A 20134-nucleotide genomic window follows, 5' to 3' on the forward strand; every position below is an offset into this window, starting at 1 on the left:
TTATATTTCCTTGCATAAATAATGAAAAATAATTATTGATTTATGGCCCAAGAAATAAATGTTGGCTAGAGCGCGCGGGGGAAGGTCCTCTCTTTTCATCTTCTCGGGTACGCCATTCGAGTTTTCCAACGATACGCGCCTTTTCTCAAACCTCTCAATCACTAGTTTATGCCCTTGGTCTCGCTTTCCTTGTTTCCATCGTCTTCGATGCGAGTAGTTTTCTAGGGCAGCGTAATCCTTCGTTTCGTTTTATCTCAACAATGGAGGAGGAGACATCGACTACTCTAAACCTCTGGAGATAGTTTACTTTTTATTATTGTAATGGGGAAAAGGAATACGGTTGTTCTCTTGTCATCAGACGAAGAAGAAGAGAAATACTATACAGTCGGTTCAAAGTCTGGTTCTGTACATGCTACAGTTCCTCGTCTAAATACCAGAAGAAGAGCTAAGAAAACTCGCATCTCGGATTCTTCTCCCGTATGCTCTTCGGCAGGGTTCAACGAGGTATGCTATCAGTTTATGCTCTCCAATTGTATATCTCCAGTTTTAGGTTGATTATATTGTTGGCCTTATCTCCTAATGTTTTAGGAGAGTTAGTAACATACATTGTTACTGTTCATGTTTTATTTTCTTTGTCATGGTTGCGTTAGTTCTAGCTTGATGCTATTGTTGTTGTCAATGTTTTTTCACTTGAGTTAGTAAATTAACATCTAAAATGTGTTTTTTCATTGTTCAGTGCCAACTTCTTATTAAGGTTCATTTTGAAACTTTAGGAATTTAGCATGTTAAACAATTAGTTTCATAGATAGACAGGTTATGTAATCAAAGATTGGCACACTTTATCTAGTCTGAAATTCTCCTGCAAAGTCAGTTTCAAACTATTGGAGTCTCGAGAAAACTTGCTTTTTGCTGAAGTCTTTAACTCGATTATGTATATATGTACCTTGATGTTCTTGTTTTTGAGTGATTAAGATAATGGAAAATTGTTTTGCTTCATGCAGATTAAGCTATTGTGTCAAGATTTTGACGAAGGATTCAGGGAATCTACTGGTATGCTGCTATAAAAAAATGTCTTTTGATGTGCATACATCTTTCACAAAATTCTTTGTGCTAATCTTTGGTCTTTTGCCTTCAATTCATATTATTCGTCATCTTTGTTGCTCTTATCTTATGCAATTTCTAAAAATGTGGTTTATACTTGTTCAAGTACCTGCATATCATTTTATTCAAGATATTGACAAGATGTTAATTCTCTTTTTCTTTTTAGGGGATATATGTTGGAGTTATGCACTTCAATTGTAAAATGAGATTTGAATAATAATCAAGTAATTTTTCACGAAAATTCTAACTAGGTTGAAATGAAAAGATGAAATCCAAATTGAGACTTTTAAGTTTAGTAAGATATTCATATTTGGACTTCGAGTTGAAGTATTAATCAATTTGAGATTATTTTAATATTTCAATAATCTTTCTTGATCCCACTTTTTTTTATTTATTTTTGCTAAAAGCTTGATCCTCATTTGGATACAAATAAGCTTTACTGTCTTGAATTTGAATGTTTATTTTCAAAACTTTAGCCTTTTAACAATAAATTCATAGTTGCACTATTTAAGTATTTGAACACTTAATTATCATTAATTTTAACCTAATATGATTATATCAACACAATATCTCGTTCAACTTTAAGGGAATTTACTGTACAACTTAAACCTAAAGTTTCAATTTGAATATATTGCAAAATTTTAATTTTTAATGTGTTATTTTGGCCTAGTTTTTGAAATGAAAATTCTTATAGTTTATATTTTTTGACCCACATATTCCTGCTTAAAGTCTGACACGTATTCAATGATAATTAGAGTACTGCAGAAGCTTCAAGAAGAATCTATGGGTTGAGAAGTACAAACCTTGTTCCTTGGACGAGCTTGCTGTTCATAAAAAGAAGGTGAATCTAGTGCTTAGATTTAGTTATTCTAAACTTTTGATGACACCTCTGGTTTTCCTATTTGAAGGTTGATGAAGTCAAGACCTGGTTTTCTGAGCGATTGAGAAATCAGCAGGTAATAGAGATACTCACCCCTAATACCACTGGACAACTTGTCCTGATTGATTTTTCCTTTTCCTTTTCCAGTTTCATGTTTCTGTTTCCATTAGAATACTCCTAAAATTGTAGTAGTCTTAGTCAAATAAAGTAATGATGTGAGCTCATGAACTGAGTGAAATCTGAAAACTCTTGCTCCATAAAATTCATTTTTATTTATTATTTGTGGTCCATCACTGGAATTCATAACATGCTGTAACACTGATTCAAAACTGTTTTATGATGGCTTGAAATGTAGAGTGTACCTATGAATGAAATAGCCGATACTGTTAACTGCCATTGCCTGATATTTGGTACACTCTGTAAACTTGTAACCTTTTAATTCTCTAATTGCAGGGGGAAACTTCTCATAATGTCCTTATCATCACTGGTGCTGCTGGAGTCGGAAAATCTGTATGGTGATGTTTTTTTTTGCCTCCATAATATGTACCATATGCTGATGAACCTTGATTTTTTTTATTTTGTTATTCACTGCATTAAGTTTAGTTGTTTGTATGACCAATGGTTGCAGGCAACTGTCCATGTGGTTGCATCTCACCTTGGAGCTACTTTGTGTGAGTGGAATGCACCAACTCCTACAAACTGGCAAGAATATGTCCATACTTCTAGTTCAGGTCCTCTAAACACTTATTTCTCTTCTCCATGTGATTGTAGAGGCATGTCTCTTGTGATGAATAACAAGCTTACTTGTTCCAGTTTTTTTCTGAGCAATTCAAAGAGGAACTAAGGATGGGTGTTCAATTCATTTTTGCTGATATATAATGAAACATAATGTTTATCTAGATGTGTTATGATTTATTGGGTTTGGATATTTTTCTCACTCCTTCAAACTTCCTCTATCTCTTCCAATGTGTATCCACTCTCTCATTCCTTTTTATGTATAATTTTTTTTCCGTATGAAACATTTTGGAGAAATCGTTTTCATTCTTGGTTAGATGTTAAGGCTATTGTAGAATTTGACTTATTCAATTGAAGTAAGAGATACATGCAACATATTTTTAAGGTTCAAATTAGAATCAAGATTGAAATGGTCCATGTTATAATTTGTGGTCATTGATAAAACATATTCATAGAATGTCCTGACATTGACATTTTAGGTGTATGCTACACATCAAAACTGGAGGAGTTTGAAACTTTTGTGGAGAAAATAAGGAAATATGGAGTGATCTCCACGTCCCATTCAACTTCTGGAGAAGCACGGTCCTCAACCATACTTGTAATTGATGATCTTCCGATGACAAATGGAAGAAGTGCATATGCAAGGCTTCTCAGGTGCTTGCATCTTCTAGTGCAATTTGCTCGCACCCCAACCATCATATTGATCACTGAGTATGATAAATCAGACTCTTCTGACAACAACCGACAGAATATGGACGAGCTTCAATTGTCACTTCAAAATGCTGGAGCTTGTAAGGTAGCATATTCCATGTTCTCAATGTGAAGTTCTGTTTGTTAAAAAAAATAAAAGGAGTTATCTCAAAAAGAATAAAAGTTCTGTTTGTTTACTTTGTGCTGGTCAGTTTATTTAACTTGTGCTCATTTGAGACTATTCTGATTCACAGGTAGCTTTCAATCCCATTACAGTAAATTCCATCAAGAAGACCCTTAATAAGATATGCAAAGAAGAGCACCGCTTGTTGAGTGCTGAGCAGATTGATTTTCTAGCAAAATCCAGTGGAGGTGATATCAGAAATGCGGTCACATCATTGCAATACTTCTGCTTGAAACCACGTGCAGGAATTGCTAAAACTTTCCCTGATAAGGGATCCAATGCGAATAATTCGCTTGAAGAAGGATTTGTTGTACCACTTGGCAAAGATGAAACTCTCTTTCTTTTCCATGCGTTGGGAAAATTTCTGCACAACAAAAGAGAGACAGGAGCTGTTGCGTGTATGGGTATGTAAATCCTTACTGTCTAAACAAACCTATTTGTGATTGAGAAGAAAATTCATAACATAATTAACAATAATTGATTATGCTGGTCAATAGGATACTCCCTTACATAGGTTTTTGGTGCTAAGGAATTGATAATGAAGAATAACCTCTTTTTTGGTCAGTATAAGCTTTTATTTACACCAGGTGGTGGGACGTTATCAATTAAATAAGAGCTTTATCAAATCATTGAGTTTTATGAATGTTTGATATCTTTATGGCCTTGCTTTTGAGACTTTACAAACTCATATAATTTTTTTTTTATCTTTGCAGAATCAAATGCATTCAGGGTGAAGGACAAACTAGCAAGACTTCCACTCAAAATGGATGCTCCAGAAACAATCCTTTGCCAAGCGCATGGACAAGCAAGGCCCGTTGCTGATTTCCTACATGAAAATGGTAATATATTATCGTAATGTCCTTTCAAGTCTTACTTATTAGTTGTTGTAAGGTGCATTTAACAGTTGATCCAGTTAACCCCATAAATAAGAATTGTGATAAGATAAAGGTGAAACATAAACTGGTATTGCTTGCTTTTTCTCCATTTGTTCAGCTAGATAAAACAGGGACTAAATTTTAGCAGATGATAAAAAATGAGACAGAATGCAACCCTTAGCTTCGATCACCCCCACCACTACTTACCTCTTAAATCCCTTGACCCCCTCGCCACCCCTCAACCACAGCTCATATAGGGACGTTCTGAACTTCTGACAGATTCTCCAACAGGACTACGGAGGCATCCCTGCCTCTACAGAACCAAGATGATTGTACTCAAAGGCCACACAAGACTAGGCGCCATCTCCTGCACTGAGAAAGGATCAAGAAAACCGAGAACCAATCATTTCAGCATCTTAGATGCTAGTCTCTTAGTGTTTTGAACTCAAAAACCTCATGCGAGATACAAAAAGATGGGCGACTTCAAGGACTAGAATCTCTAATGGGTGGGCATCAGCTAATGATGACCATTTTGCGGAGCTACTCTAATCGATCTTATTGGAATCTAACAATCTCTGTTCTTTGTGTTTTTTCTTCTCTGATTATGTACTCTTTCTCTTTCAGCTTGTTTTTTACTAATTGAACGCCACTATGGATCACAAACATTTCTCTTCAATCAAAAGTTTACCGAGACTAAAATTAATGTGGGGAACTATTTGATTGCAGTTCTGGATTTTCTAGGTGAGGAAGCAATAGATGATGCATGGGTTATATCCTCGTATTTGAGTGATGCTGATATCCTTGTTGCACAGAATGGTGGTGGCATGCTAACAAGACAAAACTATAAGATTGAGAACATTGTAGAGTCTGCAGCAGCATCTGTTGCTGTTCGAGGGGTGCTGTTTGGAAATTCTCATCCATTGAGTTCCAGGTTCATTTATTTACACATTCATTCTGACCTGGATTATCTATCAGAATTTTAATTACTCTGAAACTATTAGGTGGCATGCCATTCGACGTCCAAAGTCTTGGCAGGTGGATCAATCTTGCTCGCGTAACAAGGTTTGATTTTCTTGTCATTGTTTGATGTGGGGTTATTTTGAGAGTAAGGTTTGTTTCCTTCATTATACAATTTGGTCTTCTCTCAGTTGGAGATAGCGAGCCAGAGGCATCATATGGCCTATAATGGGTGGAGGTCATGTAATATGTCTGTTCTTGCAACCGAGTGGAGACCTGCCCTTAAATGGCTTCAATCTAGAGATTCAAATGCTTCTTATATAGAATCCGACACATCAGAAGACGAGAAGCCAAACAACAGCTCAAGATTAAAGGAGAATAGTTCTAGCTCAGAAGATGAAATTGAAGATTGGTAGTTTATATTTTAACTGTTCAATAAAATAGCAAGCCTTTTTTGTATTTGTAAATCCTGTAAAATATAGTTTTAGTGGGAAATCCATTATCATCTATCTCCACCAACATTTCTATATAATTGGACGATTCTTTTAAACATATCAACTTTTATGACAAATTAATTTTCGTTTTGAAGAAATCACTCTGCTTTGGATGAAATGAAGTTTGCTTCATACAATAATTAAAGAAAATTTGAAGCTTCCCACTTAAATTAGGACAGTCAAACAAACTACTACTACTTACATGATCCTAAACTTAGTTGATTAGTGAAAATAATGATGAACAATCTTCATCTGTGTTTCTTTCAAGTGAGTAACCTCTTTACTTCATGGGCATCTTGAGAAATGGATGTTGCCCTATTACATACTGATTCATAAGCATGGATGCATACATTGGAGAAACCTGTGATTGCCTCAAACACCTGAGGCAAACCCATCTGTAGGTTATTCAAGGTCATTGCCCTAGTCATCCCAACTGACTTCTCATGTCTAATTTTCTCCTCTTCTGCTTTCCCCCTCAAAGATCCTGCCTTTGCCCGTTTTATCGATATCGGGTCTGTCCTAATTCTACCACTCGACGATTCCGGCTGCATTGAAAACGAAGGTCCATACTTTCCCTCCAATGCCCTAAGCTGTGACACTTTCTTCTCCAAATGTTTAAACGCCAATTCAGATCTCTTCTTTTGCTTCTGCTCTTCTCCCTGTTGAACAACAATAACATGGATTACAGTTAACAAGCTCTTGATCCCTTCTGAAGCCACTTTATCCGGGACCCTGTTGATTGCGAGAAGCCATTCCTCGCAAAGTAAGTAGATTGCTGAGTCTTGACATGTTTTTGACAAAGGGTTTTCCCCAAATTGGAACAGGCTGAGCCTAAGCCAACCGGCTAGAGCTTGAATGTAGTCACGTTGGGCCTTCACCAAGTTGCAGAATCCAAGATGCCATTGTTGGAGTTGGAGTTCAAGCTGGAGAGTCGATTGTCTGTGGATTTCAGTGGTTGGGTCTGTTGATGGAGTCACATTCAGATACTTTAGCTGTTTAACTATGTGTGTCTGAACTTGATGACACTCGTACATACTTCTCCACATCCCCGTCAATCTGTTCCACAAAAACAAAAAATTCATAATCCTATTAGAATTCAAAACGTATGAAGAAGGTAACCGACCTTTTAACAAGCTCCACGAGCTGTGGGTAGAGATCAGATTCCCTCAGTTTGATGATTTCAGAAGATGTAGTTTGAATGGTCTGGGAAGAAACCATCATTCTTGACTCCAATTTCTCAACCTCCTTCTTCATTTTCTCTGTTTTCATGTAATCAGCTCTCTTTATCTCCAGTTTCCTAAGCTGTGAACTTCTCTTCTCATGCTCCAATTTCAATGTCTCAGCATTCTTGACTTCTGAGTACAATTTCTTCTCCCAAGCATACAGCTTCTCCACCGTGGATGAGTGACTACCAACCAAGGTATCACCTTGATTTCTTTCTGTCAAAAACTCGCCCACTTTAAAAGAATCTGTTTTTCTACAAGATCCCCATGACCATAACATTGGACTCAAACCTTTTCCATACCCATAAATCTTACCTGCAACAAAATTTAATAAGAAAAAATCATACATTTAAGTTTCATACATCGAATTCGAATACCTGATGAAGATGGATCCTGGAATGAACAAGAGGGTATTTCCAACAGAGACGAAAGAGATCCCCCAGCATTGGCAGCATTGATGAAATACTCATCCAACTCTTTGATTATTTCAAACAGGTCCTTCGATTTACACGACACAACCATGGCCAGCTCGCTCGTCGTCGTAGTGGTTACAACCGAAGGAGGCGCAGCGACGGCGTGGTTAACGGCAACCTCTGACCCAGTTATCGTTGTCGACGCTCCCTCCCATTCTTCTTCAGTACCCGACCTAGATGATGAAGGTATAAATGGGTCCCAGAAATCCCATCCAGAAACTGCTGGCGGAGGTGGAGGCGGTGGGAGAGCGGTGGAAGCGGTGGTGGAAGTTGTCCATGTTGTTGTAGTTGGAGTTGGACTCATCGGCTGCGGCGGCGGCGGCGGCGGCGGAGGAGGATGAAGATTTGGCGGGGGAGTGGGTGGGGGAAGAGGCGGAAGATGGTGGTGGTGGTTTGTTTCAATATGGTTGATTTCGGTGGTGGCAAATTGAAGCAAGGCAGAACCTGTATTTCGGAGAGAACGAATGTAGATTGAATGAGAAGCAGAAAAAGCTTGTCTTGCTTCCACTAGCTGTTTCATATACCTTTTTCTTGCTTTGCATCTCGACACCATTTCCTCTCTCCTTATTCTTGAATTACAGCTCCCCATTTCACAAAATCAATCACAGATCAGATCAAACCAAAATGGGTTTTTTTCACTTTCCTTGATTTCTCAAGCTTCAATCATCAATGGAGGACAGACAGAGAGACAAATAAAATAAAATAACACTTCTTGGTTTCTCAGAATGACAAATCTCTCTGTTTCTCTCTCTATATTATTTCACTGTAGTAGCGGAGTGAAGAAGACGAACGACAGAGCACGCTTTGGGACAGTGGAGACCAACGTTGGGCAGAGAGACAGAACTTTTATAATGGAACTGAGATGACTAAAATACCCCTCATTGTATCTAAAATTGCAATAAAGGTGAGTTCTTTTGACTCTGAGTCAAACAACACGAAGGGGTTATTGAAAGTCGTACGGAGAAAGTAGCACCGGAAGTCCGGCGGGGTAATTTGGGGATTTAATAATTTAACGGCCATGCAAAAATTGCTTTCATGGTTTAAACAATTTAAAGAGAGACACTTGTACTACCCTTTGTCAGCATTAGAATGTTTCATTCCATCAATCTATATTAAGTCCTGTTTGGTTTTCTTTATATTAATTGTGTGTTTAAACTCAATTTTTTCTCTACTTCTTCTAACTAAATAAATTATAAAAAATAAGTTGAATCTAACTTACCCTAAAAATAATTCATTAATTCTGATCTTATTGTGTAATTTTGAATTTTGAATTTTGAATTAACCAGATTCATGTAAATATATTCATGTAAATATGTAAATACTTACTCTACATTATTGCAATTGGTAATAGAATAGGCACAACGGTAACTTTTTATTCAATTAATGATCAAGCTGTTAATGTATATCGGTTATTTTCTTAAAAAAAATGGATTTTAATTTTTCTGGTAATTTAAAAGATTTCATGCCTAATTTGTCTATAGAAAGTTTTTGAAAAACCTAAAATATTACCCACATCTTTTCAATGGCTAAATCTAACTAACAAATTTGCTACATTGTTGAAATCTGTCATCAGATTTTTTTTTTTCTATTTTTAAGTCCAATTTTGTTAAATTTGACTAAATGAATTTGGTCATTTTTCTATTTAAAATATTTAAAAATATAGTGTAAAGATTGTAAAGTGTAATCAAATAATAAATTTAGTTGGAAGAAAAAAATTTAACATTTGAAAGTCAAAATTTTTTATTTCTAAAAATATGAGTACCACTTAATAACATTAATTAGTGGGATGAGGGAGTTTAGGGATAATTATGTATTGAATTATTGGGAAATTGTTAATAAATGAGTTTAATTCGGGATGACATTGGATTTGGATTCAGATTTAGATTTGGATTGAGGATTAGAATATTATTAAAATATAAAATATAATATATAGATAAATATTTTGATGATTATATATTTATTTACATTTTTATCAATATTTAGAGTGACTAATAATAACACAAATATTATCATCATCCTATTTTGGTCCATCCACGATTGATTAAATCTTAAAAAAATTAATCCAAAATAAACAAATTGTGTGAATAGATACATTTAATTGATTAACAAAATACCAAATTAATAACTTTTTATTACTAAAATAGTTTTTTATTGCTATTATTAATAATACAAACAAGATATAAGAAGTGTGAACATGTTAAATTAAGTTTTTGTTAATTAAATAAATATTTCAAACCTTGTTAATTTATTTATTTAATTGGTTGAAATTATAATTTTATTTTTATAAAAAGAGTTTTGTTATAATTTAATAATATATATTTTGGTGATATCATACTTTTTAAATACAAAATATATTATAATAAATAAAATACTTTTTCATTTCCCAATAAGCCTTTTTAATAACTAAAATAACATACTTTTTCATTTTCCACTAATATACCTACACTAATTTGACATTGTTTCCAAAATAAATATACCATTCAATTTAATAAGATTACTTCAAAAAATAAGAAAATTACATAATCTGATAGAATTAGAAAATTACAATTTCTCTTCTCTAATCTCCTCTCTACTGGAGAAAAAGTTAATCTCCATCATCCTCCTCCTTAAGCTAGCTAGCAATTAGTAAAGATAAAGAAAGAATTATTCAAATGATTATTGACTAAAACAATCATCATTAATTAATTAAGTAATTAGTCAAATTAATAATAAGATTAGGCCTTGCTGCTCCTTGGACTCAGGCACAATGTTATGTCTTGAAAAACTTTGAGCCTCTTCTTCGTCTTCTCAGTTCCTAGCATTGCTGCAACAATGGCATCTTCAAAGTCCTTATTATCGGGAAGAAGATTTTCCCACTTTTTCTCCACTTCAGAGGCTGATCTTGTCCTCTTAAGAGGATGAGGAGGAATCTGGCAACCAAATGGATCATCATAATGGAAAGGCTGTGCATCAATGTTCAACGAATTATTCATTGGCTGCTGCTTGATTATGTTAATGGAGGAACTGATGTTTTCGTCACCACCAAATGATTCAATATCTCTGTTTTTGGATGAATTGCAGCAAGGCTGTGGCTGCCAAAGGGAGGAAGAACCGAAGAAGGAATCAAACAGCTTGCTCTGTTCTACTCGATCCATGGTCTTGTTCATAGAATCTGATTCAAGATCTCTCAGCATTTGTTGGGCTCTTTCGTATGCTTTTAAATGAGATTCTATTCCTCTTGGCCCGTCTGAAACTGCTGGATTCACCCTTTTTAAAGTATCCTTAGCCTCCCTAATTCTTCCTTGTTTCATCAAACAGATACCCAAATTGCACATCTTGTTGTTGTCAAGTGATATCAGTAATGCCTTACGGTAAGCATCTTCTGCTTCAATGTAATTATTCTGTTGCATAAGTGCCCATCCTAGATTCCCCTGAATCCAACCAACAATGAAAAACACATTTTCAGAATAATTCTACAATTTTTTTTTTTTTGTATAAAAATGAAAATGGTAACAACAACTTACCAGTAATCGGGTTGCTTCTTGTTGAACGGAGACTTGGAATTTCTTTCCCTGTGAACGGGCGGTCTTGGTTCGTTTTCCATTGAAAGCCATACCTCGTTCAATCATGAACAATTTGTGTTTCAACAATCTAGTCTGATCATCCAACCTCCCACATCTTTTGTAAAGATCCAATAAGATGTTATCAAGAGCCTCTTGGGCTTGATCAGAGCATCGATTTCTCAACGATTTGATCGCTTCTATGGCTTCCTCTGCTCGATTCAGTTGCTTCATCACGATTGCCATGTCTTTAAGAGCACTATCAACTCTGTCTCCCGAATTAATAGCCGCCCAGAAAAGGGGAATTGATCTTTCTGGATCTTTTTCCACTAACTGATCAAACCCAGAAAACAAAGCATGTAAATCAAACAGCTACAAAGCAATTACACTAATAATAATAATAATAAGACAATCAGAAAACAACCCAAGAATCAAGAACACATCTTTTTGGAAATTGTAAGGTTTCTTATTATTATTATACCTGAACGTGCTTTGCTCTAACATAAGGAGTGTCCCCAACAGGAACTTTGTGGGTGACGTGAAAGGACTCCGAGACTCCATGAGCCTTCGCCGGAGAAGAAGGGGCTGATTTCGTGAATCTGAAGCCCTGAGGAGCATTCCACATATCTTGCATCATCTTCGATTCAATTGTTTGGGATTTGATCGTTTCAGTGATATGTGGAATGATGCCTAGAGAAAGAAGTGAAAAAATGTCGAAACGGGAAACAGACGAAGGAACTATGGAGTTTTAGAGAGAGCGAGAGAGAGAGAGAACAAGAAAGGGCATGAAAAGTCCAATATATAAACGGAGTTTTGAAATCCGACCGTTATACAAACTAGCCGTTGAAAACTCTTTTAGGTATTTTTTTTTATGGGCTTAGAATCGGATCTTGGGTTCTGTATGCCCATTAATTTTTTTTTAATATCTACTCTACTAGCACCAGTAATAAATTATTATATCAATTAAATGTGCTGTTTCCATATATCTTATATTTTCATTTTTGATGGATTACACATTTTGATCACACATAACAGAGTTTAGTTGATGACATACATAATAAACATTTATATAATAAAATCAAGATTCAAATATAAAGATTGTCAAAAACGAAGTTTATAAAAGTGATGATGATGATCATGAGGCTTGAAAACTATCTGATTTGTCGAGTTTGGCAGTGCTAGAACTGGATGATCCCATTACATCAGATGAAATAGCAACCTGCGGTTCCCCCCTTTTCAATGATGTTGGATGTCCAGAAACCTCCTGAAAGACCAATTATGTCATGTTTTTTCAATAGACATGAAAAAGAGTCACTAAGTAAGAAGACAATGTATTATTATAATTAACCTTCATTAGATGATACCGCATGTCACATGGTCGAACCTTATTCCCTATACATGCCAGTACAAATTTAGAATAGTTGAACAGAACATCAGCAGCAGCTTGTTTCTTTTCTTCAGTCTGCATTTGGTAGGAACAAAATGAATGCTTTTCAAACAAGAACACCAACAACAAGGAACATGTATGTTTATAATCAGATGCATCTAATTTCTTCAGGGTTACATGAAAAAGACAGAAAAATCAAAGCAACAAATCAAGATTTTACTGATTTTACATCAATCCTTTGAACAAGTATTTCTTAGGGTTGTACTTCAAATCTGTGGTTTCAAGTCTCAAGACAACAATAACAAAAAACAAGGGTTTATGGTGAAGGGGAAGGACAAACTGCTGGTGTTCATCAAAACCATATCAATCTAAAAGTGCAAGTTCATCTCCAAGAATAAAGATTTATGCGTTTACTACTAACCATAGATAGATAGAGAGAGACAAATAAAAAGTATTCATGTGCCTGGAAATTGAAGAAATTAGGTTTCAAAATCTGACGACTATATTAAGACGAGTGAGTTAACGGATCAGACAACGGGCGGGCGTTACAAAACAAAACACTAATTCGTAAATTTGAGGTGGCGGCGTAAAGGAAGAAATTGAGGTTTACCTCGTAATCTTCCATCTTCTTCTTCTTACAAACCCACGACCCAAAATAAAAGGAAAGAATCACACTCAAAAAGAAGGTTTCTTTGTATGTAATTATTAGTATAACAAATGATAACTTTAATATTTATTAATTTGATAAACAAATGGCCTATTAGCTCAGTTGGTTAGAGCGTCGTGCTAATAACGCGAAGGTCGCAGGTTCGAGACCTGCATAGGCCATCTTTTTTATTTATTTTTTCCTAAATTCGGGTTCCTCTTGAGTTATTTCTGATCGGGTCTTTCAAAGGGTTAGCCAGCTAGCTTTTGAAAGCAGTAGATTCGGTTCGTGATAGGACATGTAAGTCGGTTGTTAGAACACAGCTTATAACTATAAAGTTAGATACAAGTTTCACCACCATTTAACATATTTTTTCAAATAGTTAGACTTGGATGGCTCATAACTATGAAGTCTTAGATGCGGGTACAAAACATGTAGGTCAGTTGGTATAACACATTATTAATAACTAAATAGTAGTAGATTTAGATTGTTATAGGACATTTCATTCGATTGTCAGTACACATAGCTCATAACTACAAAGTTAGATACAAGCATTTAAGAAAAACAAAAGACAAAAACAACAATCATTCTTGTTTTGTTGGTATTATTGATTAGAATGAATCTGTTTGTGAAAGCTTAGTCATCTTATGTTGTAGATTCGGATCATGATAGGACATTTAAGTCGATGTTAGAACACATAGCTCATAACTACAAAGTTAGATTCAAGTTTCACGGTCATTTAAGAAAAACAACCGTTCTTGTTTAGTTGGTACTATTGATTAGAATTGAATCTGTTTGTGAATGCTTAGCCATCTTCCTGGATACATGACAAAGAGGATTCATTTAAATTGGTTATTAGAACACATAGCTCATAACTACAAAGTTAGATACAAGTTTCACCACCATTTAAGAAAAAACAAAGACAAAAACAACAATCATTCTTGTTTTGTTGGGTATTATTGATTAAAATGAACCTGTTTGTGAAAACTTAGTCATCTTATGTAGTAGTTTCGAATCATGATAGGGCGGCATTTTAAGTTTGTTAGAACACATAGCTCATAACTACAAAGTTAGAATTGTGTTTCACGACCATTTAAGAAAAACAACAATCATTCTTGTTTTGTTGGTATTATTGATTAGAATGAATCTGTTTGTGAACGCTTAGCCATCTTCCTGGATACATGACAATTGGATTCATATAACAGTTCTCCAAAAAGAGCGAAAATGAAACTTGGCTGTGAACTTTCAGTAAGAAAAAAAAGCATAAAACTATTACTGCAATATGTCCTTTAACACCATTTCCAATCAAGACAAATAGAAACAACTTCTCAGATAACAAGCACACTGAAATCCAGATGTCCTAAGCAAGAACAGAAAGATAAGGAAAGGATGATAAAATAAGTCAAATTATGTTTCCTTGGGAGGACCTTTCTTTGCAGCTTCAGCATCAGCTTTCTCCTTCTCAATTTCAGCAACAACAGCATCAATTTCAGCTTCTTCAAGTTGACGCAACCCCTCCTTTGTCATCACAGCAACTTCAATATTCTTTCCTCCACTCTCAACAACCTAATGCGTATAGGTTTCCAAATACAACAACCATGGTCTCAATGAAGTTCTACAATGAAATCAAAGAAAGAAAAACTAATGGCAAAATAATAAGACTAACCTCAAGCAAAGCACGAATTGTAAGTTTGACAGTTTCTTGTCCAGATGTTTCCTTATAGTTCTTTTCCAAAAACTCTCTCATTGAGTTTGAGTTTCTTCCAGTTGCATTTGCCTTCCAGGCAGAGAATGTGCCAGATGGGTCTGTTTGATACAGTGATGGTATATTCGTATAAGGGTCAAATCCCACAATCAAAGTTGAAAGTCCAAATGGCCTCACACCACCACTTTGTGTATACTTCTGCTGGAGACCAGCTATGTAACGAGTAATGTACTCAACAGTTACAGGATCCTCAACAGTAAGCCTATGGCTTTGACACTCAATCCGAGCCCTGTTAATAAGGACACGGGCATCTGCTTTAAGCCCAGCACAGGCTAATGCAATGTGGTTATCCAGGTTTACAATCTTCCTTACTGATCTGCAGCACAAAAATGCAAAAATGAAACAACAAAAGAAGAAGTGTGTAACTGTTTGTTTATGATCTTCAGATAAGATGGCTTTGAATTGCATCCATGTTTAAATCACAGTAAACATGATTTGGGACTGGCAAAGATCAAGTTTATTATTGGATTCAATGAGATTTTGCTGGATCATTCCTGCATAATTGAACCTCAAAGATACTTGGATAAAAGACCAGTATACTAATAGTTATCTAACACGACAAGCAATCAATCACAGATGCTACCTTTGTGAACCAATATAAATAAACGGATGTAAGAGTAATCAATAGCTCAAAGAAGCTAAAAATTGATTTAATCGAGGAAATGGATCGGATGGAAAAAGATTGAATCATGCAAATCCATGTGATAAAAACATGATCCCGTTACACATTTCAACAGCTTCGAGTGCAGATCAATACAGTAAAACCTAATTTCCATAACATTCTAAGGTAATAAGAATCGGGTAATCGAAACCCTAAGAAAAGGAAAGAGAGAGAGGACCTGGAATCTTGTAGCTTGGCCGTGGACTTCTTCTCCACGCCAAGGACGACGATGTCGGTTCCCCTAACGCCGACGGCGGCGTTTCCCTTGCGAACAGCTTCAAGGGCGTATTCGACCTGGAAAAGATGTCCATCGGGGGAAAACACCGTGATGGCTCTGTCGTATCTCGCCATTTCTCTCCTCTAGCTGCTGCTGGGTGCTTCTGCGACTGTGGGTTATGTGAATTCAGGGTTGATTGGGATTTGCTCTCTCTCTCTTCGCGGTCTGTTTGTTTGATACTTTTACACCTACTAATGACTTCTAAACTTGGTTTCTTTCGTATTCTTGGATGACAAGATAGCCAACCCAATAGACCAACCAAAGTCCTTTTAGGGCTAAAATTATAAAATGAGCTATACATATTCGAGAAGATTTGTTAGACAATATGTTTGTGTTTTTATTTTTTTTTCTCTTATGTCATAATTATTTTATTTTTAATAAAATTCATTTTATAAAAAGAATAAAGAATAATATAAAAAAATTATGGTCAAGTGACTCAAGTCTCACACCCAACTAAATTGATGTCCACCAAAAGAATGATATTTCAAAACAAATCGGCAATAGTAAAGACAAAATCAACGTTGTCCCACGAAATCGAGGAAATGAGAACATAGTGTCGGTCAAAGAACTGTTTGTCGGTCGTCGTGTCAATTGAGACACAATTTCAAAAAGCGCCAAAAAGACTTGATTGATCAGTCAATCCTCAATGATGTCAAAAAAACAAAATATAAAGGAGGCCAAACAACAAGTTATCTAGTGAACTGAACAAACCAGTTCAATATGCAACCTCAAAAGGGCAGCCAAATGTAACCTCAAAATTTTACTTCCTTATAATCTCGTTTAGAAGATCCACGATGCATTCAGCAGAAACGACGGTGTTCATCTTGATCTCCGCGAGAGTGGTCAAAAGAAGGCTTTTAAAAATTATGTTGGGTTTACTTATGTTGTCAAAGATCTTCTTATTTCTTTTTAGCCATATAGTCCACCAAATGATTAGTGGAATATGAATTCACTTCTTTTCAAACCCAGCGATTTTGCATTGATCCACCCGTTTGGACCAAAAATCGTTGATGGTCCATTGCATAACCCAATTAACTTTGTGAATGCTCCACAATAAACTCTAAAAGGGGTTCAACATAAGAACAATACAAAAGAAATGTGTGAAGTAGTCTCTTCCACCTCCCTAAATAATTGACACATACTCACGTCGCTTTAGACTGAAGTTTATTGTCCGTAAGGATACCACAAAGGACGCACCATCCAAAAAATAAATTTTGGAGGGTGTATTATTGTGTCAAACCATCTTCTATGGGTAATTATTCACCTCTAATTAGTTTGATGATTCATAATATTTACTCACGCTAAAATATCTGAAATTTTCTACACCATTTTATCATCAAAGGTATGGTTTAATCTCGTCCCTTTGATTTAATATTAACATTATAACTGTTGACATCCTGAACAAACATGTCTTTGACATTATTTTGAATGCAAATTGTTGCCCATACTCTTTTGCCATACTCATATTCCCGCACTAGTTATCATGCCAAACACTGATAGAATTACCTTTGCCTATAACAAATTTCAAATTTTCTCTATTTATTGTTAATCATTTTTCACAATTTCAAATTTTCTCTATTTATTGTTAATCATTTTTCACAACCCACGTCCATTTGTAGCGTTAACCTTCTTAGTGAACCAACCAGACCAATCATCTCTGTATTTACTTTGGATAAACTTCACCTAAAGTCTCTTTTTTTCACCTGCATACCTTCAACGCCACCTAAACATCAAAGATTTGTTAAAATAAAACATGTCCCTAATTCCAAGACACCCATTTTCGGTGGGAATCTAACTAAATGGGTGGTGTTAGAATCGATCGATCCCCATGGGAAGATAAACATCATACACATTGGGAGAGACGAGACATTTTTTTATAAAACCAACTTCCCTCCTTTAGAGAGAATTTTTCCTTTTCACATTTTTAACCTGATTTCAATTTTATTGATAAGAGATCCAAATTTATTGGGTTTTAGCATGAGCCCCCAAAGGTAATTCAATGTAGGTTGTCGATATTGATTCAATCATGAAGCCCAAAATATTAACTAAGAAAACTTGCGCATTATGACTAGTGAACATAATTTCAGACTTATCATTTTCAAGAGCAAACTTCAAATTTGTTCAAAATAATTTTTCAGGTTTTGGAAATTTTCTTTAGTAGCCTTCAAGATTTAAGGGTATCATTAGAAAACAAAAGATGAGTAGTTACAACCTCTGACCTTCCACATCTAAATCCCTTAATTTGACCATCTCTCGAAAGTGCATCCATCACAATGACAAAGAGGAAAGAGGTAATGGATCTCTCCGCCTTAAACCTCTTGAGTTTCCAAAAAATCTAGTAGATTCTCATTAATAATGACTGAGAATTGTTAGAAATTTAGGAATTGAATCTCCCAAATCTGACTTATTTGAATTGATCTATAATGATATAAAAAAAACAAAAGAAGACACAAATTTGTTGCTCACTTCAGTCGACACTAGATTTCACTATGAAGAAAAAGATTACAAAGCAATTGCCTCACAATTTCTCTCTATAGAATTATGTTTTTTATCAATGTAAATTTTTAATAATAATATATTTATAAGGTAAACATCCAGGTAATAAAACTTAAATACCTATTGGTCAGACACAAACTCAAACCCAAATATAAACACGATAAACTCTAATTAATTATTGTTGAGTTTATTATAAATGTAGTCTTAATAACTCAACAATTTTTCACATTCTGAATTCAAGAGGAACAAAGAGTCCTCTATTTATCAATTAGGCAACAATATTGATAAAATTTTCCTTGAAGGTTTTAGGCAGCTCATTATGCAATCTCATGATTTTAACACGCTCGTTCAATGTTTAATTCATCCGTTCAGCTACTCCAATTTTTGAGGCGTTCGGTGAACAGTCTTCACCATACCGATCTCATTCACATCATAATACTCTCTGATCTGAACTGATGTATTCATCTTCGTTGTTGGATCTCAAACATTTCATTTTCTGATTTGTTTCATTTTCAATCAAAATCTCTCACTTCTTGAAAATAACAAATACTTCAGACTTGTGCTTCATAAAATAAACTCATACTTTCTTGTCAAATCATCTATAAACGTCATGTAGTAGTGTGATTCGCCAATAGAATAAACATGTGCAAGTCCTCACACATTACTGTGTGCCAACTCTAGCATTTCTTTTTGAGTTATTTCTCAATTTTAAGAAACTCACACGTTTCTGTTTATCAAAAATGCAATTTTTACATAATTGATGCTCAACATACTTCATTTATGGAATCGGACAATTCTTCAAAAAAAAATCATTTATTTTTCGCTCATATGACCTAACGTGCAATGTCATAGTTGACTGTTTTTAAGTCATCAACAATAACAACAAATGTGTCTCTATATGTTGAAGTCGTGTATAATATTCTAGTTTAGTGACCTCGAGCAACAACTATTGCTCATTTAGTCACTTTTCACGCACCGTTTCCACAATTGAAACTGTAACCTTCATCATCAAGTTGCGTAACAAAAATCAGATTGCGCAATAAACCTGGAATGTGTATTACCTTATTAATCTTCAAACAGAACAGTTTGACATATTCAATTTGATGTCCCCCATGTCTATAATATTCAGTGGCTCACTATTTGCGAGATAAATTTTCCCACAGTTTTCAGTCACATAATTCTCCATTAAGTTTTGTGGGCAGTGGTGTGAAAAATGCTTCTAAGTTCAAAACTCATGAATCTATCGGGCTATCAACTGACAGAAACAACACATTAGTGTCATTTTCTATAACTACGTTGACTGAATTATTTTTATCATCACTATTTCTTTTGGGTGTTTTGTTTAATGTGACCTTACCAAAATTTAAGCAAACAAATGTCCGCCTAGACTTGAACTGACTTCTCTTGTTCCTCGACATAAATCTACTCTTACCTCGGTTGAAATTTTTATCGTTATCTCTGCCCATGTTTTCAACATTCAGAGCAGAACTTATGAACGTTTCACCAGAATTAATTTTACGAAACTCTTCAGTAAGAATTCGATCTTTAATTTCAATAAATTTCAATTCATAATTTCCAACAGAGTTACTAATTGATGTCCTCACAGGTTCCCAACTATTTGGTAAAGATTCTAACAAAATACGGGTACTAAAACTTGTCCCCAAAATCAATCTCAATTGATTACAATTGTATTAAATTCGTTCAAATAAATAGTAACAAAGTTATCATCAACCATTATTAAATTGAAGAGC

General features: G+C 35.0%; 5 protein-coding genes and 1 non-coding gene across 7 annotated transcripts; 2 read left to right on the forward strand and 4 right to left on the reverse strand.

The window, feature by feature from the left end:
* Nucleotides 1-61: 61 nt before the first annotated feature.
* On the forward strand, nt 62-5993 carry LOC124914696 (cell cycle checkpoint protein RAD17). 2 transcript variants are annotated; one of them, XM_047455292.1, is made up of 12 exons: nt 62-504; nt 1002-1050; nt 1857-1942; nt 2010-2057; nt 2435-2496; nt 2585-2712; nt 3196-3512; nt 3661-3994; nt 4304-4429; nt 5192-5396; nt 5467-5527; nt 5614-5993. In XM_047455292.1, exons 1-12 carry the CDS (start codon nt 322-324, stop codon nt 5836-5838), a joined length of 1824 nt encoding a protein of 607 aa, XP_047311248.1. In that variant the 5' UTR covers nt 62-321; the 3' UTR covers nt 5839-5993. The 2 variants fall into 2 exon arrangements, with proteins under 2 accessions (XP_047311248.1, XP_047311250.1); XM_047455294.1 differs by having other exon boundaries at nt 2435-2491; nt 2610-2712.
* A 15-nt stretch (nt 5994-6008) lies between these two features.
* LOC124914695 (protein ALTERED PHOSPHATE STARVATION RESPONSE 1-like) lies at nt 6009-8370 on the reverse strand. Its single transcript, XM_047455291.1, has 3 exons — nt 7517-8370; nt 7040-7454; nt 6009-6972 (listed from the first exon to the last, which is right to left on the reverse strand). The coding sequence occupies exons 1-3, from the start codon at nt 8199-8201 to the stop codon at nt 6180-6182; spliced, it is 1893 nt and encodes a 630-aa protein (XP_047311247.1). The 5' UTR covers nt 8202-8370; the 3' UTR covers nt 6009-6179.
* A 1726-nt stretch (nt 8371-10096) lies between these two features.
* On the reverse strand, nt 10097-12042 carry LOC124915246 (protein POLLENLESS 3-LIKE 2-like). The gene is made up of 3 exons (XM_047455929.1): nt 11633-12042; nt 11116-11484; nt 10097-11022 (listed from the first exon to the last, which is right to left on the reverse strand). Exons 1-3 carry the CDS (start codon nt 11786-11788, stop codon nt 10327-10329), a joined length of 1221 nt encoding a protein of 406 aa, XP_047311885.1. The 5' UTR covers nt 11789-12042; the 3' UTR covers nt 10097-10326.
* A 131-nt stretch (nt 12043-12173) lies between these two features.
* Nucleotides 12174-13193, reverse strand: LOC124915248. The gene is made up of 3 exons (XM_047455930.1): nt 13149-13193; nt 12500-12613; nt 12174-12415 (listed from the first exon to the last, which is right to left on the reverse strand). The coding sequence occupies exons 1-3, from the start codon at nt 13161-13163 to the stop codon at nt 12287-12289; spliced, it is 258 nt and encodes an 85-aa protein (XP_047311886.1). The 5' UTR covers nt 13164-13193; the 3' UTR covers nt 12174-12286.
* Nucleotides 13194-13292: 99 nt separating this feature from the next.
* Nucleotides 13293-13366, forward strand: TRNAI-AAU. The gene has a single exon. It is a non-coding gene; the product is annotated as a tRNA-Ile (tRNA).
* Nucleotides 13367-14436: 1070 nt separating this feature from the next.
* LOC124915452 (proteasome subunit alpha type-7) lies at nt 14437-16089 on the reverse strand. The gene is made up of 3 exons (XM_047456166.1): nt 15789-16089; nt 14851-15265; nt 14437-14750 (listed from the first exon to the last, which is right to left on the reverse strand). Exons 1-3 carry the CDS (start codon nt 15959-15961, stop codon nt 14592-14594), a joined length of 747 nt encoding a protein of 248 aa, XP_047312122.1. The 5' UTR covers nt 15962-16089; the 3' UTR covers nt 14437-14591.
* Between the last annotated feature and the right edge of the window lie 4045 nt (nt 16090-20134).

Source organism: Impatiens glandulifera, chromosome 9 (genome assembly GCF_907164915.1).
Source record: "Impatiens glandulifera chromosome 9, dImpGla2.1, whole genome shotgun sequence".
Taxonomy (NCBI): domain Eukaryota; kingdom Viridiplantae; phylum Streptophyta; class Magnoliopsida; order Ericales; family Balsaminaceae; genus Impatiens; species Impatiens glandulifera.

What these genes read in the sequence shown, in the direction of transcription:
- LOC124914695 (XM_047455291.1), bottom strand. Translation starts at nt 8,201, where the DNA reads ATGGGGAGCTGTAATTCAAGAATAAGGAGAGAGGAAATGGTGTCGAGA. An exon ending in CCAGGATCCATCTTCATCAG is followed by an intron (nt 7,455 to 7,516) that starts GTATTCGAATTC and finishes ATTTTGTTGCAG; the next exon opens with GTAAGATTTATGGGTATGGA. An exon ending in CTCGTGGAGCTTGTTAAAAG is followed by an intron (nt 6,973 to 7,039) that starts GTCGGTTACCTT and finishes TTTGTGGAACAG; the next exon opens with ATTGACGGGGATGTGGAGAA.
- LOC124915246 (XM_047455929.1), bottom strand. Translation starts at nt 11,788, where the DNA reads ATGATGCAAGATATGTGGAATGCTCCTCAGGGCTTCAGATTCACGAAA. An exon ending in TTAGAGCAAAGCACGTTCAG is followed by an intron (nt 11,485 to 11,632) that starts GTATAATAATAA and finishes GGGTTTGATCAG; the next exon opens with TTAGTGGAAAAAGATCCAGA. An exon ending in AAGAAGCAACCCGATTACTG is followed by an intron (nt 11,023 to 11,115) that starts GTAAGTTGTTGT and finishes GGTTGGATTCAG; the next exon opens with GGGAATCTAGGATGGGCACT.
- LOC124914696 (XM_047455292.1), top strand. Translation starts at nt 322, where the DNA reads ATGGGGAAAAGGAATACGGTTGTTCTCTTGTCATCAGACGAAGAAGAA. An exon ending in AGCGATTGAGAAATCAGCAG is followed by an intron (nt 2,058 to 2,434) that starts GTAATAGAGATA and finishes CTCTAATTGCAG; the next exon opens with GGGGAAACTTCTCATAATGT. An exon ending in TGATTTCCTACATGAAAATG is followed by an intron (nt 4,430 to 5,191) that starts GTAATATATTAT and finishes ATTTGATTGCAG; the next exon opens with TTCTGGATTTTCTAGGTGAG.
- LOC124915248 (XM_047455930.1), bottom strand. An exon ending in TGCGGTATCATCTAATGAAG is followed by an intron (nt 12,416 to 12,499) that starts GTTAATTATAAT and finishes TTGGTCTTTCAG; the next exon opens with GAGGTTTCTGGACATCCAAC.
- LOC124915452 (XM_047456166.1), bottom strand. Translation starts at nt 15,961, where the DNA reads ATGGCGAGATACGACAGAGCCATCACGGTGTTTTCCCCCGATGGACAT. An exon ending in GCCAAGCTACAAGATTCCAG is followed by an intron (nt 15,266 to 15,788) that starts GTCCTCTCTCTC and finishes TTTGTGCTGCAG; the next exon opens with ATCAGTAAGGAAGATTGTAA. An exon ending in CAATTCGTGCTTTGCTTGAG is followed by an intron (nt 14,751 to 14,850) that starts GTTAGTCTTATT and finishes TATACGCATTAG; the next exon opens with GTTGTTGAGAGTGGAGGAAA.